Source organism: Oculina patagonica, chromosome 11 (assembly GCF_052425735.1).
Source record: "Oculina patagonica isolate OP01 chromosome 11, crgOcupat, whole genome shotgun sequence".
NCBI classification, from domain to species: Eukaryota; Metazoa; Cnidaria; class Anthozoa; order Scleractinia; family Oculinidae; genus Oculina; species Oculina patagonica.
The window spans coordinates 19,101,636-19,123,775 of record NC_135768.1 but is presented as its reverse complement, the minus strand read 5'-3'; the positions used below and the strand labels follow the sequence as shown (position 1 = coordinate 19,123,775).

General features: G+C 36.8%; 1 protein-coding gene across 4 annotated transcripts; it reads left to right on the top strand.

Annotated features, from left to right (window-relative positions):
• The first annotated feature begins 1,675 nt into the window (after positions 1–1,675).
• Positions 1,676–18,390, top strand: LOC144629844 (transmembrane protein 163a-like). 4 transcript variants are annotated; one of them, XM_078488064.1, is made up of 9 exons: positions 1,676–2,104; positions 3,370–3,515; positions 10,642–10,764; positions 11,795–11,838; positions 13,327–13,421; positions 15,353–15,449; positions 16,673–16,784; positions 17,077–17,218; positions 18,272–18,390. In XM_078488064.1, exons 2-9 carry the CDS (start codon positions 3,503–3,505, stop codon positions 18,324–18,326), a joined length of 681 nt encoding a protein of 226 aa, XP_078344190.1. In that variant the 5' UTR covers positions 1,676–2,104; positions 3,370–3,502; the 3' UTR covers positions 18,327–18,390. The 4 variants fall into 4 exon arrangements, with proteins under 4 accessions (XP_078344190.1, XP_078344189.1, XP_078344188.1 ...); XM_078488063.1 differs by lacking the exon at positions 1,676–2,104 and having other exon boundaries at positions 2,992–3,515; XM_078488062.1 differs by lacking the exons at positions 1,676–2,104; positions 3,370–3,515 and adding an exon at positions 6,458–6,612.
• The last annotated feature ends 3,750 nt before the right edge of the window (positions 18,391–22,140 follow it).

Sequence of the window (22,140 nt, the reverse complement as noted above, 5' to 3'; positions counted from 1 at the left end):
GTATTCAGTTATTGACCGCGTCGAAGTTGTAGTCAATGAGGGTCTGCCAAATAAAAAAACTGTACACAATTTCGCAGCAAGAAGTTTTAAGAATTGAGCGGATACTCAAAGGAGGCGTAGACAGTGACATTGACTCAGATGCCTCAGACGACGAACAGCCGGGAGGACCATCCAGGGTTTCTTGTCGTACACGAACAGGGAGAACAGCAACCCGTACTAGATTACGGTGATGTCGAACTTTTTTGAAAAATCACAAAGCTGATCTAACAGCTACAGCTGAAAATAGATAACGCATAAAGCGGTGCTCAATGTAAAATGTGTCATGATATAGGAATAATACTCAGATTGGTAACAGAATGCTACTTTTAAATTATGTGGCCCGTTGACGTACTTGTGGGCACTCGTACCGTTCCTGTTATTCCTGAAGGCAAACACTACATTTATCTTTTATCCGTTGTTCACTTATTGGTTTAGAAGTAACTCTTGATAGACAAGTCGTTATGGTTACGTACAGTTGTCTTCGTACATGCTTCAAAAGACTATGCTTCGCTTAAAGCGGGTGTGATATTATGTATTTCTGTTAGGTGCACTAATTTCGACTTGATTGCACGAGTGATGATGTTAAGGAGATAAACGCGTTTTCGAACACGTTTGTACAATGGCCTACAAAAGAACTTGTTATAAACATCGTGCAACACTTCATTGTTTTCCAGATTATATAGACTCATTGGTTGGACCGCATTGTCGTCATTGTTTGTTTAATAAAGCTTTTCACTGAAACATGTTGCTTGGCTTATTTTTGGGGGGTACTATTTTGCTAGTCAGCAAATAAAGAAGCCACATGCGTCTTACACTTTAATCAAGGCCATTGAAGGTGTAACTAGAGGGCACCATTAAAAAAGCATGTAATAAGTGATGAACTAACACCTTCCAGAAGGATAGCAGCAGAACAATGTCCAGTGTCCTGTGCACAACTTGTGAATTGGAATAGAATATTTGACCGCTCTCGTTTTGTGGGTCTGAAAATTGTATACCTGGGAACATCAACCTATTTAAAGGAATAATGAATATTGATCTCAAAATAGGTAAGGAATAATGAATACTTGTGAAAAATGGGCGGGGAATAATGAATATTTAAAGTGAAAATATTCCGCTTCAACCCCCGAAGTAACTGCTGTTACTTTCGTCCTTAACTAAATCAATAATATGGCGTCCAGAAACGAAATACTTTCAGTAATTTTTCATTTGCTTTTTAATTCATTAGAATTTTTTTATGTTACTGTAAAAAAGTGTGGGGCGGGGGGGGGGGGGGGGGCTAAAGCCCCCCTAGCCCCTCCCTCTCCGCCGTCCCAGCATGGGTTTCGCCAGAAATACGCCATTACATGCTGTAATTTTAATTTTTTGACTGCAGTGAAACAGACTCACATTTGATATATTTGTTATTCTGAAGGATCAGTTAATTGACCGGTTAGCGGAGGTAACAGGACTTTGCTCTTTGGACAAATCTCAGTTTTATTTCGAAGCGATAAAAGGCGCACTGATTAGGCCTGGGGACGAGAAGGACGCCGGGCCGAGATTGCTGGCAACCCGCGTTTCTTGGCGGGAAATCGAATTGCCAAGGTCTGTTGTGGCAAAAAAATTTCAAAACGACTGTAAAACGCGAGGAAAAAAAAAATTAATTTGAGCTCTTGTTTTATGTCTGTTGACAAACGAGAGTAAAGTAAATTCATATTCGAGGATACAGGGCTCAATGCAAGCGTTCTACGAAGGGATAGAGAGCGAGAAAGATCAAGAGAAGACATGCGAAAAAGTAGCAAAGAGCAGCGACAAAAAGAGCAAGAAAGGGCCCAAGAAAATAGACCGAAAAGCAGCTTAGAGCAACGAGAATACAACGAGAGAGGGCTCGGTTAAGCAGGCAAAGAAATAGCGAACAACAGCGAGAAATAGAAAGAGAAAAGGGCCGTCAAAAGAGGCAGAGAAGAAGCGAAGAGCCAGTAGAAAAAAGCGAAACAGGGACCAACTAAGGAAACAAAGAATTAGGAAATATAAACAAGAAACGGAGAAAGGCAAAGTCAAAGAGAAAACGAGAAAAGTGTTGGAGAAGGTTAGACGTAAGCCTAAATTAAAAAAAATAATGGCACAATAATTGAAAAAAATATCTCAGCGCGCTGGCGGATCTGGAAAATGTGGTTGGGGATAAAACGGTACTTCTTTGCAACCTCAAATATTGATTTTATAATGTCGAAAATTGAAAGTGGCTCCAAACTGGCGAAATTCAAACAAATTTTGATTTGAATTTTACCTCATATTTTGTTTTCAATACATGTTCTGCTAATTTTAGCCTCTTGTTCGTATCATCATTTGAATGAGCTTTGTAAGTATTAGGCCTTTACGGCGGAGCTTCAAAATACAAAATACAACTTAGAGCGTTTAGCGGAAGTAAATGCTTCCGCGGGCAAATTCAACTGAAAAATGCAAATAAGGTGATGTCAGAGAGAAGGAGGAGCCAAGATCTGAAGTCCGATATATTGCACTTTCTTATTTAAATTTTTTATGAATTTTCGACAAATTTTTCTTGACATCTTGGCTCTTGTTTTTCTAAACTTCTCACCCACTAATCGTGCGGGGTAAGGCGTAGTCAAAAATGCATGTGAGGTTTTTCTGCGTGTAACCGGACGTTAAACTGGGTTTTCATTTAGCCCAGTAATGTAAATAAAGAATTAATGTAAAAATTTAATGAAAACTATAATCCAGTGCGAACTTTTTAATCAGTGTTTTAATTAAGGTAAAACTTGAGATGTTATGTTTTTCGGTCGACAGAAGGAAGGAAACTATAGCAACAAAAATTTCAGGCTCTGAAACTGTCTCTTGCGTCTGGTAAAAATTAATATATTTTCACACCCACGCCTATCTCTTGTGTTTTATTTGGCAAAATGATGAATATGACAACCTGACTGATGACTGTAAGATCCCTGTCATTGGACAATGGCGTGCAAGTTTAACGCTCTATCAATTCTTGAAGTTGGCTTCATATATTATTCAAGAATTTAAAAATAGGTTTGTTAGGTTGAGGGTTTAGACCGCAAATGTTTTAACTTCGCTTCAATATTGTAGGCGATTCAGTTTAATAAGACATTCTTCAAAATTCCCTCGGGTACAGTAATTTTGCGCGCTTCTTTCCACGGGCTGGAAGAGTAAATCGTGAAGAAAATTCATGCTTTCGATTCGCTCATGATTTTATTTATTTTGTTTTGTCTCGTTTCCCTTGATAATGAGTCTATAATTGTGTGAACTGAAGAAAGAAAAAGCCGCGGAATTGTGCGACTGGTTTAAATTTCGAATTACTCAGTTTTGTTTGAATTTGTTCAGCACAAGATATTTTCCTCTTTGAAAAAGAAGGACATAACGTCCGTTATGTGACTGCAAGTGACGCTTTGCAAATTATCAAAGGACGGAGCGAAAGAGAGTCCCAAGAAGCTCCAAGCACAATATATCTTGGTATATGGAAAGTGAAGGTAAGATAAAGCATATGTTGTATTTATAATAAGCTAAAGGAAAATTTGCTGCAAGTCTTTTTAACGTATGTACAGTAAATGTTTTTGTCGTTCGCTCTCTCTCTCTCTCTCTCTCTCTCCTTCGAAGGTGTTTTGTAATGACGCAATGGCATATCTAACAGGAAGCTTGATGAAGGAGGCGGAAAGCGAACGACTTCGATCGGACCTTCTATTCTTCAGAAATAACTCGAGCTACTTTTGATTAAATTTGTATTCCAGCTTGCGTGCTAATCAAAATTTACAAAGTGAAACCCCAGGCGGAACACTGCATGATTCATGCCTAAATATTTGTTCGTTTTATTCTTCATTATGGTCATTAAATATTCGAGTTTATCCATTTAAAATAATTATTTTGAAAAGTTTAAATCAATTTATGACGAAAGCTGTTTATCTTTTCTCTTACAAAAGAATGATGTATCATTTCATTGTCCCAAAACAGGACCATCAAAGTTTTCTTTCATTCGACTTCGAAATTTCTTCGTTAAAATTCAGCGCTTCGAATCAAAGAATTATTTTGTTTAAGCGGAAATCTTTCAGTATCTGATTTGCAAGAAAACGTCCTAGGTTTGTTTGTCCCAGCGACAAAAGTATTAGATCTTTTAACGAGTTCGCTCAGCGCGCGGTGCCGCGGAAAATTTTGCTTCCTTCCTATATAGCTAACGTTCATAATGTACTTGATAATAATGTACTTCAGTGGATTTGTTTATCAGTAAAATAATGAATTATAAAGTCGATAATTATATCCGAATCCGATTTTCCGGCCGGTCACGGTTTTGGGGTAAACTGAACCACAAGTCCACTGAACTAATAGAAACGCTGAGAAAACAAGGCATAATTGTATTGCATGTGCATGATATTTCTGCAAGCCCTTTCAGCCTTCTTCTGTTACAAGATATTACAAATAAAATTACATAATGCTAAAATGTCATATATAGGAAAACGTTTCAATAAAGGAAAGAGAGGCAGATAGAACTCGGCGTAAGTAAGACGTTAAGACGATAAGGGCTTGTTGTCACCAAGTGTGTTTATACAAATCATACTGTGAGGTTTTATCAAAGGATATTTGTTTTCAATGAAAAACAAAAAAAAATGTTAGTTATGTGAATTTATATTTCCGAAAAAACATCTTAAATTGTAAGGAAGAGAGCTAATTCTTGGAGAGTAAAGATTATATTATAAAAACTCGGTAAACATTTTATTTTCAGCCCAAAAAGGCGAAAATAACGGATTTGTAACCACGAAGATTGTTATGCACCTGCTTCAACAACAAAGCCTTTTGAATATTTAAAGAAATTAATTTATTATTACGAAATTTCACTAGAATTTTCTTTATTTGCTTATCTCGGCCTTCAAGAGAAGTCGTGGTTGTGATATTGTGCATTGACAGTTAATACAAATGTCATGTTTCTAAATGGAATGTTTATCTACATTCGGCTATTGTATATCGTGCAGAATGACTACACAACTACTCGATTCAGCCAGGTTTTTTGCTTAAGGCTGTTGAAAATCAAATGTAAGAATTTCTCTCAGAATTGCCTTGATGTGGAATAAAAAATTTTATGAAAACTAACCATAAAGCTAATGTTTTGGCCATTTAAAAACAAGTGAATTTAACACAACCTCTAGTGGTTTTCGATTGGCGAATGTAATAAATATTTAATAAATCTGCTTAGTTTTGCGCGGTACTGCTGTGCTGAGTTCTATAAATTTTGTACACTTTCCCTAAAACTAATTTTTAAAATACGTGGATTTAACACAACCTCTAGTGGTTTTTTGATTGGCGAATTTAATTAATTTAATAAATCTGTTTATAGGTATGCGCGGTGCTACTGCGTCCCTACGGGTTCAAACAGTACAAGCACCGTGTTTTATAGTTAACCAATCACAGCAGGCTAGGCATGCTGGTGAATCAAAACCAAGCGTGTTATGCCGTATGAGAATTTTCCCGCTTTTGGCGCGCGCCGGTTGCATGCTTTTGCTTTCATTTCTGATTGGTTCTCTGCCAGTGTTACTTGCGTTTCGTGATTGGCCATGTGTGATTAATTTGAATTTGGTTCGTACATACATTTATTTGGGACCTTCAGATCGAAGTATGAGTATAAGATTGATTACGAGTATGTCTTTCATAAATTTCAATCCAGTTACGTTCCTAGGGTCCTCACTCCTTTCTGTTGCTGACAAGTTGAAAAGGTAGACTATCTGTCCGAGATTGGCGTGAAATGTAAAAATCGAAAGCATAAGCACTAGTAGCCTGCGAATAGGCTAAAGCACTTCAAGTCTAGGTTTGAAAAGTCGTACTATCACTCGTACCCCAATATGAAGGTCCCTGTTAACGAGAAAGTGGTTCTAACTTTCGATGAGCCTTAATGTTTTCATCCATTTACGCCGTTATGAAATTTTCAACCCTGTAATATTTTGTGCACTGGAACAGGTTTAACGAGAATTGGCACCTTATTATCAGGCACTCTACGGAAAAGGCACTTCAAAAGAAATTTCTGAATTGCATTTTTCCTGTTTTAATGAAGCTACCTGCAAATTAAGCCTTATTATTTTATCTGATTTACTTACGTGTTCATTTTGATGCAAATCAAACTCATTCTTATGTAACAGGTTTGCATAAGGCTTGATTTTAAGACAGAGGAAAAATACATCTTTGAAAATGGCCTATGCTTTAACCTTCTCGCATGAAAATAAGTTGATGCTTTTTCTACTTCCTCTCCACCTAAGCGTTAGTTCTGAAAAAAAAAACCGTTGTAACGTCAAAGGACCAGCCACCATAATATTTTCTAGGACTGTCAATAAATGCACGCACTTTGTATAGCAGTAATTGGCTTATTATATATTCATTTGACGCTGGAAATTTATATGAATCGACTATGTACATCTGTCAGAGTGCTATTTGACGGCTTATCTCGGTTATCATTGAGATGACAAAAGCTAGCTTCCCGTGGAGGTAGATATTGTACAATATAACATCGAGGAGGAAGTTAAAGAACGTCCCAGTTGTAACAGCATTTAACCTTGAGCTAGCATTTTAAGGACATGTTTCTCAGAGAAGGTAAATTACAAAATTTAAATGTACTCTTTTAGACAGTATTGTAAATGATTAATGGTTTTGTATTGATGGTTGCTTTTAAGTTTTCAAGAACATAGTAGAATTAAATGTCGATCATCTACAATTTTTGATAGAAATAGCTAACTAGAAAATATGAATTTCTAGTGGTATAAGACTTTGATAACCGACCTTCCACGAAGGCCATTGAATAACTTGAACTTTTATTCGCGTATAATGCAATCAGTATTCATAACAGTTGCACGTTGATCTTTTTGTGGTCTTTATACACGTTAAAATAGCCTTCCAGATCTCCAGATCTCCAGACATGTCGAAAAACGACTTTTAAAGAAATTGATGAAGTACCTGAAATACTTGAATTTGTCCATTACAACAAAGTCGCATTTTTATTAGGAGTCGCGCGCTCAACATCCCGAAACAAATTTAAAAATGAATGGCTCGAAATAACAGTATTAAATTTCGATTTTCGTAAAATGATTTTTTTAAAACCAGCTTCCATCAAGCACAGAAGATTTCGTCTTTCAGACAACGTTTTCAATATCAGATAAAAATGAAAGCAAGATAAGCTAAGAAAAGGTTTTCATTAAAGTAAAAAAATAACTTATTTTTCTGGTCTTCATATTGACAGCTAGACTCAAAATTATTTTGTTTATTTTGTGATTTAATATTCGCGTCAATGCAAAATTCAGATATTTGCTATTTGGCCAAATATAGGCCTAAAAATATCCTTTATTTCATTTCGATTATTCGCCTTACCATTTGTGGGCCATTGTAGATCGAAACACTGGTTTTCGAGAACAATTCAAGGTCATATCAATAGATAAACGTCACAAAAAGCACACTTTAAAGATCAGATAAGATACCTTTTGGATGTCAGCTAAGATTAAAAGAATATTTTAAGTCGACTTACGAAAATTTTTCTTTTCCATTTGGACAAAAATATAATATAATTTTGTCTTCTACAGCCTTTATTCCAAGTACGAAAAAGTCTGTAACAATTGTTTTTACGACCAATAGGAGTTATTTTGAAAATCTTCATTATTCAATTCTTGCTGTTTAATTTCCGTATTATTCCTTCCAGTGGCAAAACTGTGTAATTAATTTTTACAACCTGCTAAGATTACTCGTTTATGCATCGTATAAAAACAGTTTATAGCAATTTCTTTTCTTCCTCTCCTAATGTTCACTCAGGTATCATGAAAAATAACAGTCCTTTTGATAAAAGAGAACAATTTTCAGTCAAAAGGTGTTAAGCAACTGAAGTCAAAAACACTGAAACAGTAGACGCAGATTTTAAGTATTGTCTATATTTTCTCTCTGCGTTCAATATTTGTTCGTTATTTTGTCTCTAGCAAGGTTGTTAAGACAACAAGATATCACAAAAAATATGTAGTTCGCCCTGCATGTTATTGACTGTTATTATTCAACGTGCCGCCTGCCCTTTGGTCGTTCGTTCTTCATCCGTCCATTCCTGCGTTTCGTGGTTGCGGTTGGTCGTCTGCGCTGCGCCTCTTTCTCTGTTCTCCCTCTCCGGATTCTCTCCCTCGCCTCGCCTCGTCCAGTTCCGTTTCCCCCCGGAGAATATCTGCATGAATTAGTGATATCATGGTTCTTGTTATGATTAAACTGTTTCAGCCAGAAAAATAAACAATTCCGAAAAGTAGTTTTATTAAATCTGGCTCGTTTTAGGACTAGATAATTCAGACTATCTTTAGGAGTAAAAATTATTTTCTGCATAATTTCATTCATAAAACATCATTCCTACCACTTCTGTTTCAAAATAAACAAAAAGATATTAATCAAACTCCGAGTGCCATCAGCTAACAACCAATTGGCTGTTAAAGTGATTTCTCTGCTTTTTAAACTGTTATTAAGTTTCTGTGAGGTTAAAATCTAGCCAATCAAATCATGTTTCCTAAGAGGGACAAGCGGCTCTATGGACGAGAATGATTTTCAGCTATCAATTTCAATCAGAAATGGTTTCTATAGCTACCATCGCTACTAACTCGACTCTAGGGTTACGCATTCAAATCCAAGATCATCCGCCATCTTGGATCATCTTGGATTACAGAGTCGATTGTTTCCAGTCTCCTATTTCATCCGCGGACATTCTCGTCCCCAAACCCCTTTGTGTTTCTTAGCTGGCGAAGCCTAGGCACGAAAAACAAAGGGCTCTGGAGAAAAACGCCATCATGGCAATTTATGCTTCAAAAAAGACAGTCAATCGGGTTTTGAAAGTGTTACGGTTTAAATCAGCTAGGCCTTTGTTCCGGCTAGTCTTGATGCGAATATTGCAAGCGATTTTTAAGAATCTTAATTTTATATATATATATTTTTTTCTTTTCGCTGATCGTTAAATAGTGTCTAATGCTCTGAAATACAAAGAATGATTTTCTAGCCTGATTAGAAAACCACCAGCAGTTTGATATGACATTTATCTACCGGTCATCAAGTCGTGTTTTACGTCTCTATGGTGACGTATGCTTCAAGGCAGACCGATAACACTTTAGCAGGTTTTAGAAACTTTTATAAAAGCTTCCAGATCCGTCTTTGATAGGCTATGTACGATTAAATTATCCCTGAAAATACTTTTCTTTAAATTGCTTTCCATATATATATATATCACCGCATGTATATGACATATTGTCCATATTGCCTGCACGCCAAGTCTTCGTGGGGAGTATTAAATATGCTATATTGACTGGATGCAAATAATTAAAAACGTTTTAAACAACACGACAACACGCCACAGAGTGTGGCAGAAATTCAATTTTAAATTTCTCAACGTTTGAGGTATAAGATTGTTTGGTGTGACCAAAACTAATGTAGATCGAAGTGAGTGAAGGCACCAAACGTTTGTATTGATTCTCAACAAAAAGCGTTTAGTAGCTGTCATCGTACGGGCCACTTTAAGGCAATTTTCGTTCATAATTTATTATTATTTTTTCTTCGACGTTTAAAGACATATAAACGACAATATAACGAACATAACATTGAAGAAAACATTCAGTCCCTAAAATTAGTTATAGGACATATGCAGTGTTTTTATTGTCCCTTTTTTTTCATTTAGAACACTATTTAACTTAGAGGATAGTGCTAATGGACGGAACTGCCTAAAAGCATTGAATATCCAAACACATTTTCCTTATTGCATTGTTATCGTTGCTAAAATTTGCATTTGAAAGGCAAGAATCGCCCGTAATTAAAGACTTCTAAGAACAAAAAGTAAGGTTTTGAATTAATAGAAATAAATGTTTGAAACGTCACTGCGTGGTGGCTCCTGCGAAATTAGGGAATTTATCATTTATTGATGTCCAGCATCGTCTGATTCGTGCGTATCCACCTGTTCTGGGTAAAATTTAAAACTACGAGGCGAAAGTGCAGTACATGTTTTGGAAAATAGTCCTGAGGGAACTGGAAAACGTTAGGAATACAATTCGCCAGATGCACGCTTATGGAACGGTTATAATATCTTACATTTTAACGAGAGACTTCTAATCCGTTGGGCTTTTGAAAGCGGTTTGCTGCTAGCGGTGAAGTCACGAATGATCGGACAAAATAACAAACACTTTTATTGAACATGCTTCAAAGCAACACGGCAGTTGGAAAGGAGTACGGGATTCAATTTCAAAATGTATCGAGACTTTTTGATTTGGAGCGCCAAAGAAGGGCCCATCGTTGCGCCGAGCAAGGTCGGTAGACGTACCGTAATATTGCGTGTTTGTTTTTTAATCTTGTAACGTTTAATTTTGACTTCTGTAGAACAGTCAGTCAGTCAGTTGTATAGTCAGAAAACGTCGAGTTTTGAAACATTCCCTGCCATTTTGAAACCTGTTTGCAGGCCTCATTGTATATTTCTGTCGGGTGCTCATCGAAAAAATATATTTTTTTAACAAATTGCAGTACAACATTATTTTAGAGTTTTTTTTGGTCTATATCCGAGATATTCGTAGAATGTCCCATGGGCCTTACATTAGCAAAAAAAAAATATCTGATTATGTTTATATTTTGCAGATGGAATGTTTCGCGAGTTGGATAAAGTTGACACGGATATTTCTGCATCTTGGCTAAAGGCTGCCTTGCTTGTATCTTGTGAATCAATAGTGATAACTTCGATACTGGGAACTGTATATTTCGGTGAGTGTTTGTGTATTTATTATACTCATAAGTCGCTCAGGTTTTTAATGTTTCACTAGATGTCTTTTAGTACAATTAGAATGAATCGCTTTTAAAGCTCCTAGCAAGTGTATTTAGTGAATTCATTTATAATGTTTGGTGAATAAATTATCGATATACTGTATCGAGTATTTCCTTGAAACTTTAAAAGATCGGTGGATTCGGTATGTTCATTAGTTTAATGGAATAGAAATGATATATACATAACTAAACATAAAGAAAGCGATTTCACATCAAAGAAAATATAGTTTTGCGCGCATTTTCAGAAAATCTTTATTTAATGCAAACTTGGCTCAATACAGACTTTGTTTGTCCGATGTCAACATGTGAAGTCTCTAAAAGCTTCTGAATATTCCAGAAATCAAATTTTGACAAAAATTATTTGACATATCGAATACGCGTACAAACATTGTAAACATTTTGCGCCGAGTTTGCATTTTTAAAATAGTGGGAATGACAGGAAAAAAGACAATACGAATTTGAGTCAGACTTTTCTCATATAAGGGGTCGTTAAAAGATGGCTCGGAGCAGAGCGTAACCCCTCTACCAGGGACATCTTTAAGAATATAAGAATACTGAATAGCAATCTGTCTTCAGAAACAGCCACATATAGCGATATGGTACACAAAACAATGTTTATGGTCGTCAAATAAACAACAAACGTCGATAAACATATTGCAATTTTTTTTTTATAAGCTTATGGTATATAACAGGGGGGAGGGGTTAATAGAGGAGGGGATTAGTATTGGAAGGTCTTTGTTTGGTGGGGCGGTACGGGGGGGGGGGGGTATTATCAGAATTTTACAGTATTGCAAGGTTCATTAGTTTGAGGATTTGATAATTTCCATGTTACACTAGAGCAGTGCTGTAATTTTTCAGTTTTTTCAAAATGGGAAGTTAACAGGAGACAAAAACTAGGGTTATTTTGCATACCCTTGTTATGAATTCATATACAATAATAAATTTATATTTTTCCTTTGTGCTAATTTAGTGTTGTCAACCCTTGATGGAAGCCCTGCTGCATTCGGCTTCGCGGTAAGATATTATTCGCCAAAAATTTAATATAATAATAGCAGGAGATGGGAAATGAGCTTAAAAATTAAAGAACGAAGATTTCTTTTTATAACTCTTAATATCTTCCATTATTCAACCTGGTATTTATTTTAGCAATTTACACTGTTATACTTCAATCTTTTTCTTAATGATTTTTGTGGCAGTTAAAAGTGTCCATTTGTCCAATTCGATACATTAAAAGACAAACGCGCAGAATATTCATCTTCTAGTTCTGTACAGGTTTAATTACAAACGAAAGATCTCTTACGCCAAAACAGCTGTCCTGTAAAAGACACAGACAAAATGTGATATAATTAATTTTAATAGTACACACAAATTTCGCTTTGTCGCCAAAAATTGTATGCACACATTTTTCTTGGAAGGAATTGTGCCTGTTAATTTCAAAAGCAAAATAACGTTTGTTTGATAGCATTTTAATTTCACGTTTATATACGCAATATTCTCTGAAAAAAGTGATCAATTACTTCAAGTTTTGTGTGTGATTTTTAACTGAAAAACTCATAAACCGACAGTGTGAGATTTGTATTAACACTTTGTCGCCAAGAAAAAAATCCTTCTACGTTACAAAACATTTCCAGATTAGGTAGATTTTATTTTTTGAAGAACATATACTTCGGGGCGAAAACAATATTACTCTACTTTAGACAATAATTCAAATTCCTTTTGTTTTTTCCTGTCTTTGTCTACATTAAAATGTTCTGTTAAATTTTGTCGACAAGTCGATCTGTACTTGTTTTATTATTAATTAGAAGTTGCGAAATTTCTATTATGCTAAACGGGGAATAACACTCGCTTATGAATGAATAACATCGCATAAGTTAATATATTTTTTGCTCTGAATGGAGTGAATAGTCCATTTTTTAAAACAAAAATGTTATCGAGAAACATTCATGATATATTTGATATGGCAAATATAAATATTTGCGAGAAACAGTTCTTTATATAAAAATCTCTGGTGTAGCTGCATTAAAATAGTTTGCAAAGTTAAAAGGAAACTTGGAAATTAAAAGGATATATTGGAAGATTTAAAGCATACTGGAAAAACAAAAAACTGCAATGCCAAAAAGATCTTTTTACTTCAATTAACCGCACACTCAGTCACTCACTCACTTACTCACTCACTCGTTCGTTTTCTCGTTTGTTCGTTCGTTCGATCGCTCGATGGTTTGTTCGTTCACTTGTTCGCTTGCTCGCATTTTCTTCATTCTTTCACTTGTAAACTCTTTCATTTGTTCATTTATTCCTTTTTTTCCTTTGTTTTCAAGTTCGTTCATTTGTTTCATTGATACATACTTTCCTTCATTTGCCCATTTAATTGTTCGCTCGTTCATTCGTTTGTTCGTTCCTTCCTTCCTTCCTTCGGCTTATTTGTTTGAATCCTTCTTTCGTTCGTTCCTTCTTCATTCATTGGTTCACCCACGTATCTATCTTTCTACAAATCTTTTGCAGTTTGCAGCAATACTAGACGCGTGTTCCTCAGCTGTTGTGGTTTGGAGATTTTCGGGAGTAGCAGGACAAAAATATTCGTTTGAGAGGGAAAGAAAGTAAGCGACTGCTTCTTAGTCTATAATTGTAATACAGCAAAAAAAACCGCGAGTAAGAACCTAACATTTAAGAACCTGTTAGGCTAAAGTTTGCAAATTAGACCACATTTTTATATGAACCTAACAAGGCTCAAATTTGAAAACAGGTTCTTGTTTTCTAAAATTGATTAAAAATGTTTACTTTTGGGAAAATAAGTTTGGACAAGGCTTAACTGTACATATATACAATGTCATTTTCTGAATGATTATAGCGCTTTATTTTTACATAAACACTTGTGTGGTATGCAAATTTATACACAAATAATAGGCCGAATATCACTAAAAGTTCTAGTAACAATTTTAAAGTTTTCTTCAGAAAATACGAACCTATTAAGAACCTAAATAGCCTAAATTTGTGTTAACTACCATTTATGTAAGAAACTAGGTTCTTACTCGTTCGGACTGTTTTTACTGTGTAGCAAATGAAATTTCTTGTTGGAAACCGAAAACCACGGGCGCTTTCCATTCGACCAAAAATTCTGGAAATTTCGGAACAAGGACGAATGGTACAGAAATTTCCTGGGAAAGTTTCCAGAAAATCCAGAAAGTGTTGACTTTCCGAAATGCGAACCATTCAACCGAAAACCCCCGGAAATTCCAGAAGCAAAATCAAATGGAACTGAAAGTTCCCGGAAATTGTTTTCGGAAATTTGGGTCTACCTTGCGAGGTTGTCCTCTTTTCCGGAAATTTTGGAAAAAGCTACCATTTTACACTCAGCCTAAGTTAACGTTCCTTCGGCAGAAAATTTAGCGATTTGTGCAGCTGAAAGCAGTTACATGTGTTAAGGAAGCATTCTTGAAACTCCAAACAAAAAATTCAGGTGAATTCGGTTGTTTTTCGTTGATGTTTTGCAGGCGGCAGCAAAGAAATGTACAAATATTTATAACGCGCGTGTAGGCTACGCCATTGTTTTGCTCATTAAAGGAGAAGCTCACTCCAGAATGGCCATTTATTTTCTTTACGCCAATAAAAAGTTTACACAAAGATATGTTATTCACCAAAATTTCAGCCTCTAACGTTCGCTATAACCCTACGAAATCTTTCCCAAACTCGACACCTGAACGCCGCCATCTTGGAGCTGGTAATGTATGCGTGACGTCAAAGAGCTCAGCCTTAAGTTTGACGAGAAAATTTTAATAGTCGAAACTCCTTGTTTTTTGTATTTCTTGGAGCTCTGTTTGAGCAAAATGGAGCAACACAAAGAGGCATGTTGACAAACAAAAGCCACTACGAAGAAACAAGGAGTTTCGAGTAACTAAATTTTCCCGCCAAACTTCAGGCTGAGCTCTTTGACGTCACGCATACATTACCAGCTCCAAGATGGCGGCGTCCAGTTGTCGAGTTTTGGAAAATATTTCGTAGGGTTATAGCGCACGTTGAGGGCTAAAATTTTGGGGAATAACATATCTTTGTATAAACTTTCTATTGGCGTAAAGAAAATAAATGGCCATTCTGGAGTGAACTTCTCCTTTAAACTTTTTTGGTTGGCGACGTTTTCGTTGCTTGTAGTGTGCCTTTTTAAAGGTCCCTGTATTTGTGGCCACGATGTCATTCATGGCGTTTATTTTCAGTGCTCGGTGTGCTTTTTATTTGCAAAAATATCGAGTTATATGTGAAGGAAACCGACCACAGTGCATTATTTTAATGCACCGTAGAAATTTCAATATTAGACGCACAACCTGATCATATGCAAATTTTGTTTTGCCTTATGTGTAGTCAACCGGAAAAGTTGGAAAATGCTGTTCCATTTGCCACTGGAATTTTCCGGAAACTCAAACCAGAATTTTTGGTCGAATGGAAAGCGCCCCACATCTTGAAAATGTTACCCAACGAATGCAAAACAAGTGAATTTTACAGAATTCAGTTGAAATGAAATATTTTCTTTTCGTAGAGCATGCATCATAATTGGTGGGTGTTTCGTTCTGTCTGCGAGTGCAATTACGTCAAAAGCTGTCTACATGCTGGTTATTGACAATGAACCAAAACGGGTAAGAAGTGGCACACTTTTTATGAATGTTCTCTTATTGATAGCCTGTGTACAGCCATCTCCTACTCTCATCCGCGGATGAGATTCTTGGTTTTCACGTGACGTCATCAACACTCCAAAGTCCAGGGCCCGGTTGCATAAAAATACTTAAGATTACGGGCGATTTTCTGCAACAGCTCTCTGCGTTCGGGTGAATGTTTTCAAAGCGTTTTGGTTTTTCCAGTGCTCTTTAGTACATTTTCTCCCGATTTATCCTTATAAGCACGGGAGAAAACCCCTCAGAGCACAGGCAATGGCTGCAGAAAATCTCACGTAATCTTAAGTATTTTTATGCAACCGGGCCCAGAATCGCAAGACCCCTGAGTTTTTTTCCTTCACTGGCTATTAGACGTCCTTAATATATATCTTGTTGAAGGTTTTAAGCTTGATAGCATTCGCCGTCTTTGAGATAGAGCATTTTGAATTTCGGAGTTTCACGCCACACGAGATCAAAGATGGCCGCCAGAAGGCTGTCACGTATACAAGAAGTGTTTATCTGAATGTTTACTTGTTCATGATGGTGTCTAACCGCTTTTTGTAGCAGAAGTGAATGCCAGATGTTTTTGATGATTTCCGGCCGCCATGGAGCCCAAGCAGTTGGGCTCCAACATGGCGTTTCCATACCTCGAGTACGGAATACCGTACAGACCTGAGACTTGGACAAGAAGTATATATATCTGTTTTCTACGACCTGTTATATTCTCGATTATTTTGACTCAATAGTTTTGGATTTATTTTTTCGCGGCATGACAGTTGCGTGACAGTGAAAACCACCTATAGGATTCGTTTCAAGGTCGGCACACACGAGGGGACAAGTCCCCGACTAGTCCTTGAAATAGTTTTTGCTTCCCATGCGCACTTTCACGCGATGGCATTTTTGTTTTGTGACCAATTAAATGTCTGTTTTGTACATCGTTCCATCTCACAATTCTGTTGTCTTCGTCTGACGTTTTATTCGTCTTGTTTTCTGTAATTTATTCCAGGAAATTTACTCGTCTTTCACTTTGAATACAGTCATTCCTTTAAAAAATGAAAATGCTAGAGTCTGGCAATTATTTTAAGGACATTAATTGCATAATTAGATATTATTTCAGTTCTAAGAGAAGCTTTGCCACCTAATGCCACAAAAAGGTTCAAAACTCCATCAATGTAAATTAAGTTTTTTTTTATTTCACTTTATTTCAGAGTACATCTCTGTTAATCACAACATTTGCTACTTTTGGCTGCATGGTGTTGTTGGCGTGGTTCAAATATCTCATTGCATATAAAGTGGACAGCAGAGCCCTCAGAACAGACGGTAAGATAGTTCAATGCATCAGTTCTCCCTACTGGTCTCAATACGCTTCTTATAATACAGCTTGGGAGAATTTGGCGTTTGACGTAAAAAATATGTACCAATTCAGTACACTTCAAGGAGTACCTCATCTGGCACATTAAGCCGCCAACATTACACCTCACTAGACCACACCACACCACACCACACCACACTGCACTGCACTGCACTGCACTGCACTACACTACACAACACTTCACTGCACTGCGCTGTACAAAAAAGGGCATTAATGATATTTTTACTCCTTTTCCGACAGCGTTCAACTCGACAGCTGAAGCAGTAATGGCATTTGTGATGGCCATGAGCGACCTCATCTACGATCAGAATCCTAACATTTGGTTCCTCGACGCAACTGCTGCCATTTTTATCGCCTTCGTCCTGTTCGTTTATGGTGTCAGGTAATATACAGATCAAATTATTTCTTTAACAGCAAACTAGCCGAGTTTTTTTTTGGAAGACTAAATATATCGCTTTGTTTTGTGCAATTGGTCTAAATGCGTCACGTGGTGCAAATAGCCAAGAAATCTCCTTCAAACGTCTTTCTGTAATAAAGAAATAAAAAACGCGCCCGAGTGCATTATTGAGTTATATAAGCACGCGGGAATTTTTAAGAACACGAGAGAAGTGCATATATAACTCAATAATGCACGAGGAGAAAGTTTTTTATTTCTTTTATGAAATGTTAAAGAAATTGCGCGCGCTAAAACTCGTGACGTAAGCAGCGTGCATTATAACTCGATAAAGCACGCGCGTGACGTATGCAGCGTGCTTTATGGGACTATAATGAGTTCGAATTGACCAATCGCAGCGCGCGCAATTTCTCGACCATTTTATAACTCGGCATAAATGGGTTCTTATGTCTAAAATTAAGTTTCAGTGTGCACCTGTGCTCGCTTTCCGTTTTAGTCTCAACGCGAACGACAATGAGCGCCAAAAGTGTTGAGACAGTCGGCACTTTTCGAGTACCTTGGACAAATTTTACCCCTCACCCCTTCAACATTACCCCGTCCCCCCGAAACAATGTTGGATTTGCTATCTGCAAGACCTGCCTCGTTTGTGTACAACATTGAAAAGGGGGGAGGGAGAGTGGTTCAAAAGCGGCAGCATATTAAAGGTGGAAAACTGCGAATTTAAAATTAGTAGTAATTTCATCCAACTGTCTCAAGGACTTTTGACGCTCATTGGAGTCCTGAAACTAACGGCCAGGTCCAACATGGCGTCGAACTTGACATAGGTGCTGCCCGACAAGCCCCGTCAAGCAGTGATCTCTTATCATAAACTTGTCGGAATTTGTGCCCATGCTGGCCATCAATTTTAATTGTTTTAAAAAGATCTTTTTGTCCGTTGGGCAACGAAATACTGCTTCGCAGGAAGGGTTTTATACAAATACTACATCGTAACATAATCGTAGTTTAGTGGAGGCTAAATTTATTGTTTTCATTTGCTTACAGGACGATTGTAGAACTATTGCTAATCAAAGGACTGGCGCCCATTCCGAGCCAGTAACACAGCTTCCTCGCACGCTATTCGAAGTTGTAACAGGAACGGTAACGGGTGGTTTCCATTAAAACTGGGCATCTTCCAAACATGGCATAAACATAAGCACAAGATGACATACAAAGCGCGGTACCTTTAAATTTCGATTAACATTCAGTGCTCATAGTTATGTCTGTGTCGTACGCTTAAAGACTGCTGAGAAGCTTTATAAAGGATCGCTTGTGCATACTCTATTCTCAATTTACACCACGGGCAATACAATGACACGAACATGAGGTTAACTGAAACACGCGAAAAAGGAAATGATTCTTTTTCTTGTGTTGCGGTTATACTTGCCCTTGTTATGGCGTCGCCTCGGTTTGCACGTCAGTGTCTTGTGCTTGTGGTAAGATTGCTTCATACTTGTAAACCTGGCTTTACAGAAACGGAAAACCATCATCTATTTGTACAAAAACTTCGGATTTATGCTGCGAATTAAATGACTGAAACAACTGAGACAGTATGCAAGAAATATCCTAGCATAGGCTTTTTTGTATTTAGGGCGTAGCAAACGCTACAGCTTCCATTCGGTCTTTTCGAGTCTGATTTGACTTATTCCTTTAGGCTCCTCGTGGAGCAAAGGGCGTCAACAATGCTTCGCCACCGAACTCTATTTGCTGCCGCCTTCTCTGCTGCGTTCCAGCTGATGTTAGCTTTCTTTAACTCCTGCTCAGTTGATCTTCTCCAGGTCTTAGCAGGTCTTCCCACCTTTCTTTTCCCCTGCGGATTCCACTTTAAGGCCTGCTTGGTGGTGTCAGTGCCTGGTTTTCTTAGTGTGTGGCCGATCCAAGCCCATTTCCTTCTTGCTATCTCAGTTGGTATGTGCTCTTGTCCTGTCCTGCTCCAAAGTTCTTTGTTACTGATCTTTTCTGGCCAGTGAATCTTGAGGATCTTTCTGAGGCACTTGTTGACAAAGCTTTGTAGCTTATTTGATAGAGCTTTGTGTCACTTTCCAGGTCTCTGAGCCATAGAGAAGCGTAGCTTTTACATTAGTGGTGAAGATGCGCAACTTGGTTTTGGTGGAAATCGAGGAGGCATTCCAGACTGGTCTAAGCATGTTGAACGCCAGTCTCGCTTTACCAATTCTGCACTTCACATCCTCCTCAGTTCCTCCAGTGACTGTGATGATACTGCCTAGATAAGTGAAACTTTCGACATCTTCCAGATCCTCGCCATTCAACTTAATTTTGCCCCGCTGCTTGCTTTTGGTTCGCATCACTTTGGTTTTCTCTTTGCTCACCCTGAGGCCGGTTGTCTCTGCAATCTGTGCCAGGTTGTTGGTTTTGGCCTGCATATGTTGTAGTTTTTGGGAAAGAAGGCATATGTCGTCTGCATAATCCAAATCATGGAGTTGAGTTGTTCAAGTCTGATAGTTATCGGTTAATATCACCTCTTCCATTTTTCAAAAGGTTATCTTTGGGTGTAAAGGTTGATAAGGGTGTTTACAATTGCAAACAGTAAACTGTTGCTTAACCTGAACAGTAAATAGGTGCTTAATCTTATACACTAAACCGTAGCCTAAACCTAAACGACTACTGTTATTAAAATTAATTTTCTGTGCGCTCTGGCATCCAGAAAAACAATGGGAATTTTTTCGCTCTAACAAAGGTCTTTTCTTTATTTGAATAAATCTTAAAGGCCAAAACAGTTGAACAAAATAAAATGGAGAAAAACTGAAAATACTACCCGCAAAAATTTGTATCCATTTAAAAAGAAATTGAAAGGGAACTTTTATCTCGATTTTGGGAGTTTTTTGTGCATTGGTTAGCGACATTAAGCACTAGTATTAACCTTTTGATTCTCAAAAGTGATCAACAGTAATTTCTCCTTACCATATCAATACGTTGTTAAACAGACAGGTAATGAGAGTAAAGAAAATCATCAACTAGAGGATATTGTCTTGATGTAATACCAAATTCTCACAAGTATTATTAAACGAAAGGTATGGAATTTAGGGCCTCTTCACATGAGCCCGGTTTACGGGCTGTCTCAGTTACCAGGACGGATTTTGACGTCTGTTCATATGGAAAATTTTAGCCCGGTTGACGGGGATAAAATTCAAGAAACAAAGCCAAAATGGCGACACATAAAGTTGCATCTTTCGCGACTATCGTAGCTTTATTGACCCTTGTAACTTTATTAATAAAGCTAATTCGCATATTTCTGAAGTGGAAATAGATACAAGGCAAAATTAAGCAATTTTGACCACCCAGTTACGAAAGGGAAGCTATTTTCTCAAAAAAAGTTGCGTCCCGGCGACCGGGCTGGAGTGTTCATATGGGAAAATATTCTTCCCGGTTGCCGAGATCTCGGTTGCAGAAACCGAGATATCGGTAACCGGGCTGGCCCACCTTCTCATATGAACACATCCAAAATTTTACAAAGAAAATAGGAGTGAGCCGAGATCTTGGTAACTGGGCCAGCCCGGTCAACCGGGATCATGTGAAGAGGCCCTTAGTAAGGAGAATTGACCTGTGTCAAGCTTGGGACTAAAAAGGTTAATGAATAATTTCTTAAATTTATTGCCTTTTTTATGAAATAGCCAAAAGATATTTTTTATATTTATATAATATTAGCATATAAAAATATTAAAAACTGTTCAAACGAAGAAATATTCAAAACATGTTAATAAATTTAACTTACTTATTCATCTATTAGTGTACAGTAACTATAAACATTTAAGATGAAATCCATCAGAAAATCGAATATTAATTTTAAATGAACAAGAATTAAGTACCAGAATAATTTAAATCCTATTGGGTTATTTTCTATCCTTTTTAAAAGCTAACGAGCCTGAGAAAATGAATTTCAAAGCTCACAAGAACCATGTAAACTATTGGTAAAATCTCACGTGTAGCTATTTTGTAAAATCGTCGTTTAAGCGATTCAGTGGAATTCAGTGGAACTTCGAAATTTGTTTTCGATGTTTGGTGTTGTTAGAAATGATTTATTTTGATAAGATATTTGAAGCAGTAACATAGAAGTTGCAATCAGTTGTAAATAATTTTGGTACATAATTCTGTCCAATTAATATACTCGAAATCCCGGTAGATTCCGTCTTAAAACAAACCAAACGATTGATAAGCAAGCAATATGAAGAATGGTTTTAGCTCTTATTGAAATTACAATAAGAATGTATGGACAAGTGGATTTTCAATCTTTCCTTTAATATAAAATGTTAAAATAAATGGTATGCATTATGTATTTAAATAAAATTGTTTTTAAAGTAGGAAAATAAAATCATCTTGAGCTAACAAAGAATCCGAAATTTAGCATGTTGTAAAGGTTAGAATAAATAATAAATAAAGTCGAAATTGAACAAACATGTAATTTTTATGAAAGTGATAAATGATCGTCGCAGTGAATTTCCAATTTAAGCAATTGGAATAAAGAAGCCTGAAAAAAATTCAGGGCTTCAACGGGATTAAATTGGAAATTGGAAATTGGAAATTGCTTAAATTGGAAATTCACTGCGACGATCATTTATCACTTTCATATACATCCGCAGTTCATATATGAATCATTTCATATACATTACATCATGTAATTTTTAATTATCAGTTATTGTCTTTTACAAAACAAATAGAGTTTCCAGCTGTGAATTGATTGAACTTGCGAATGTGGCCTTGGGGGATTGTTTGTTTTTGTTTGGTTTTAAAATTGTTTTTGGTGTATCCAAGAACAAAACTGATCGAGAGGCGGAAATCAAGTTGAACGAAGCCAATAATAATACCCAAGATATAATACTTGGACAAGAAGAAACCCTCGATATACCATCTTTTTT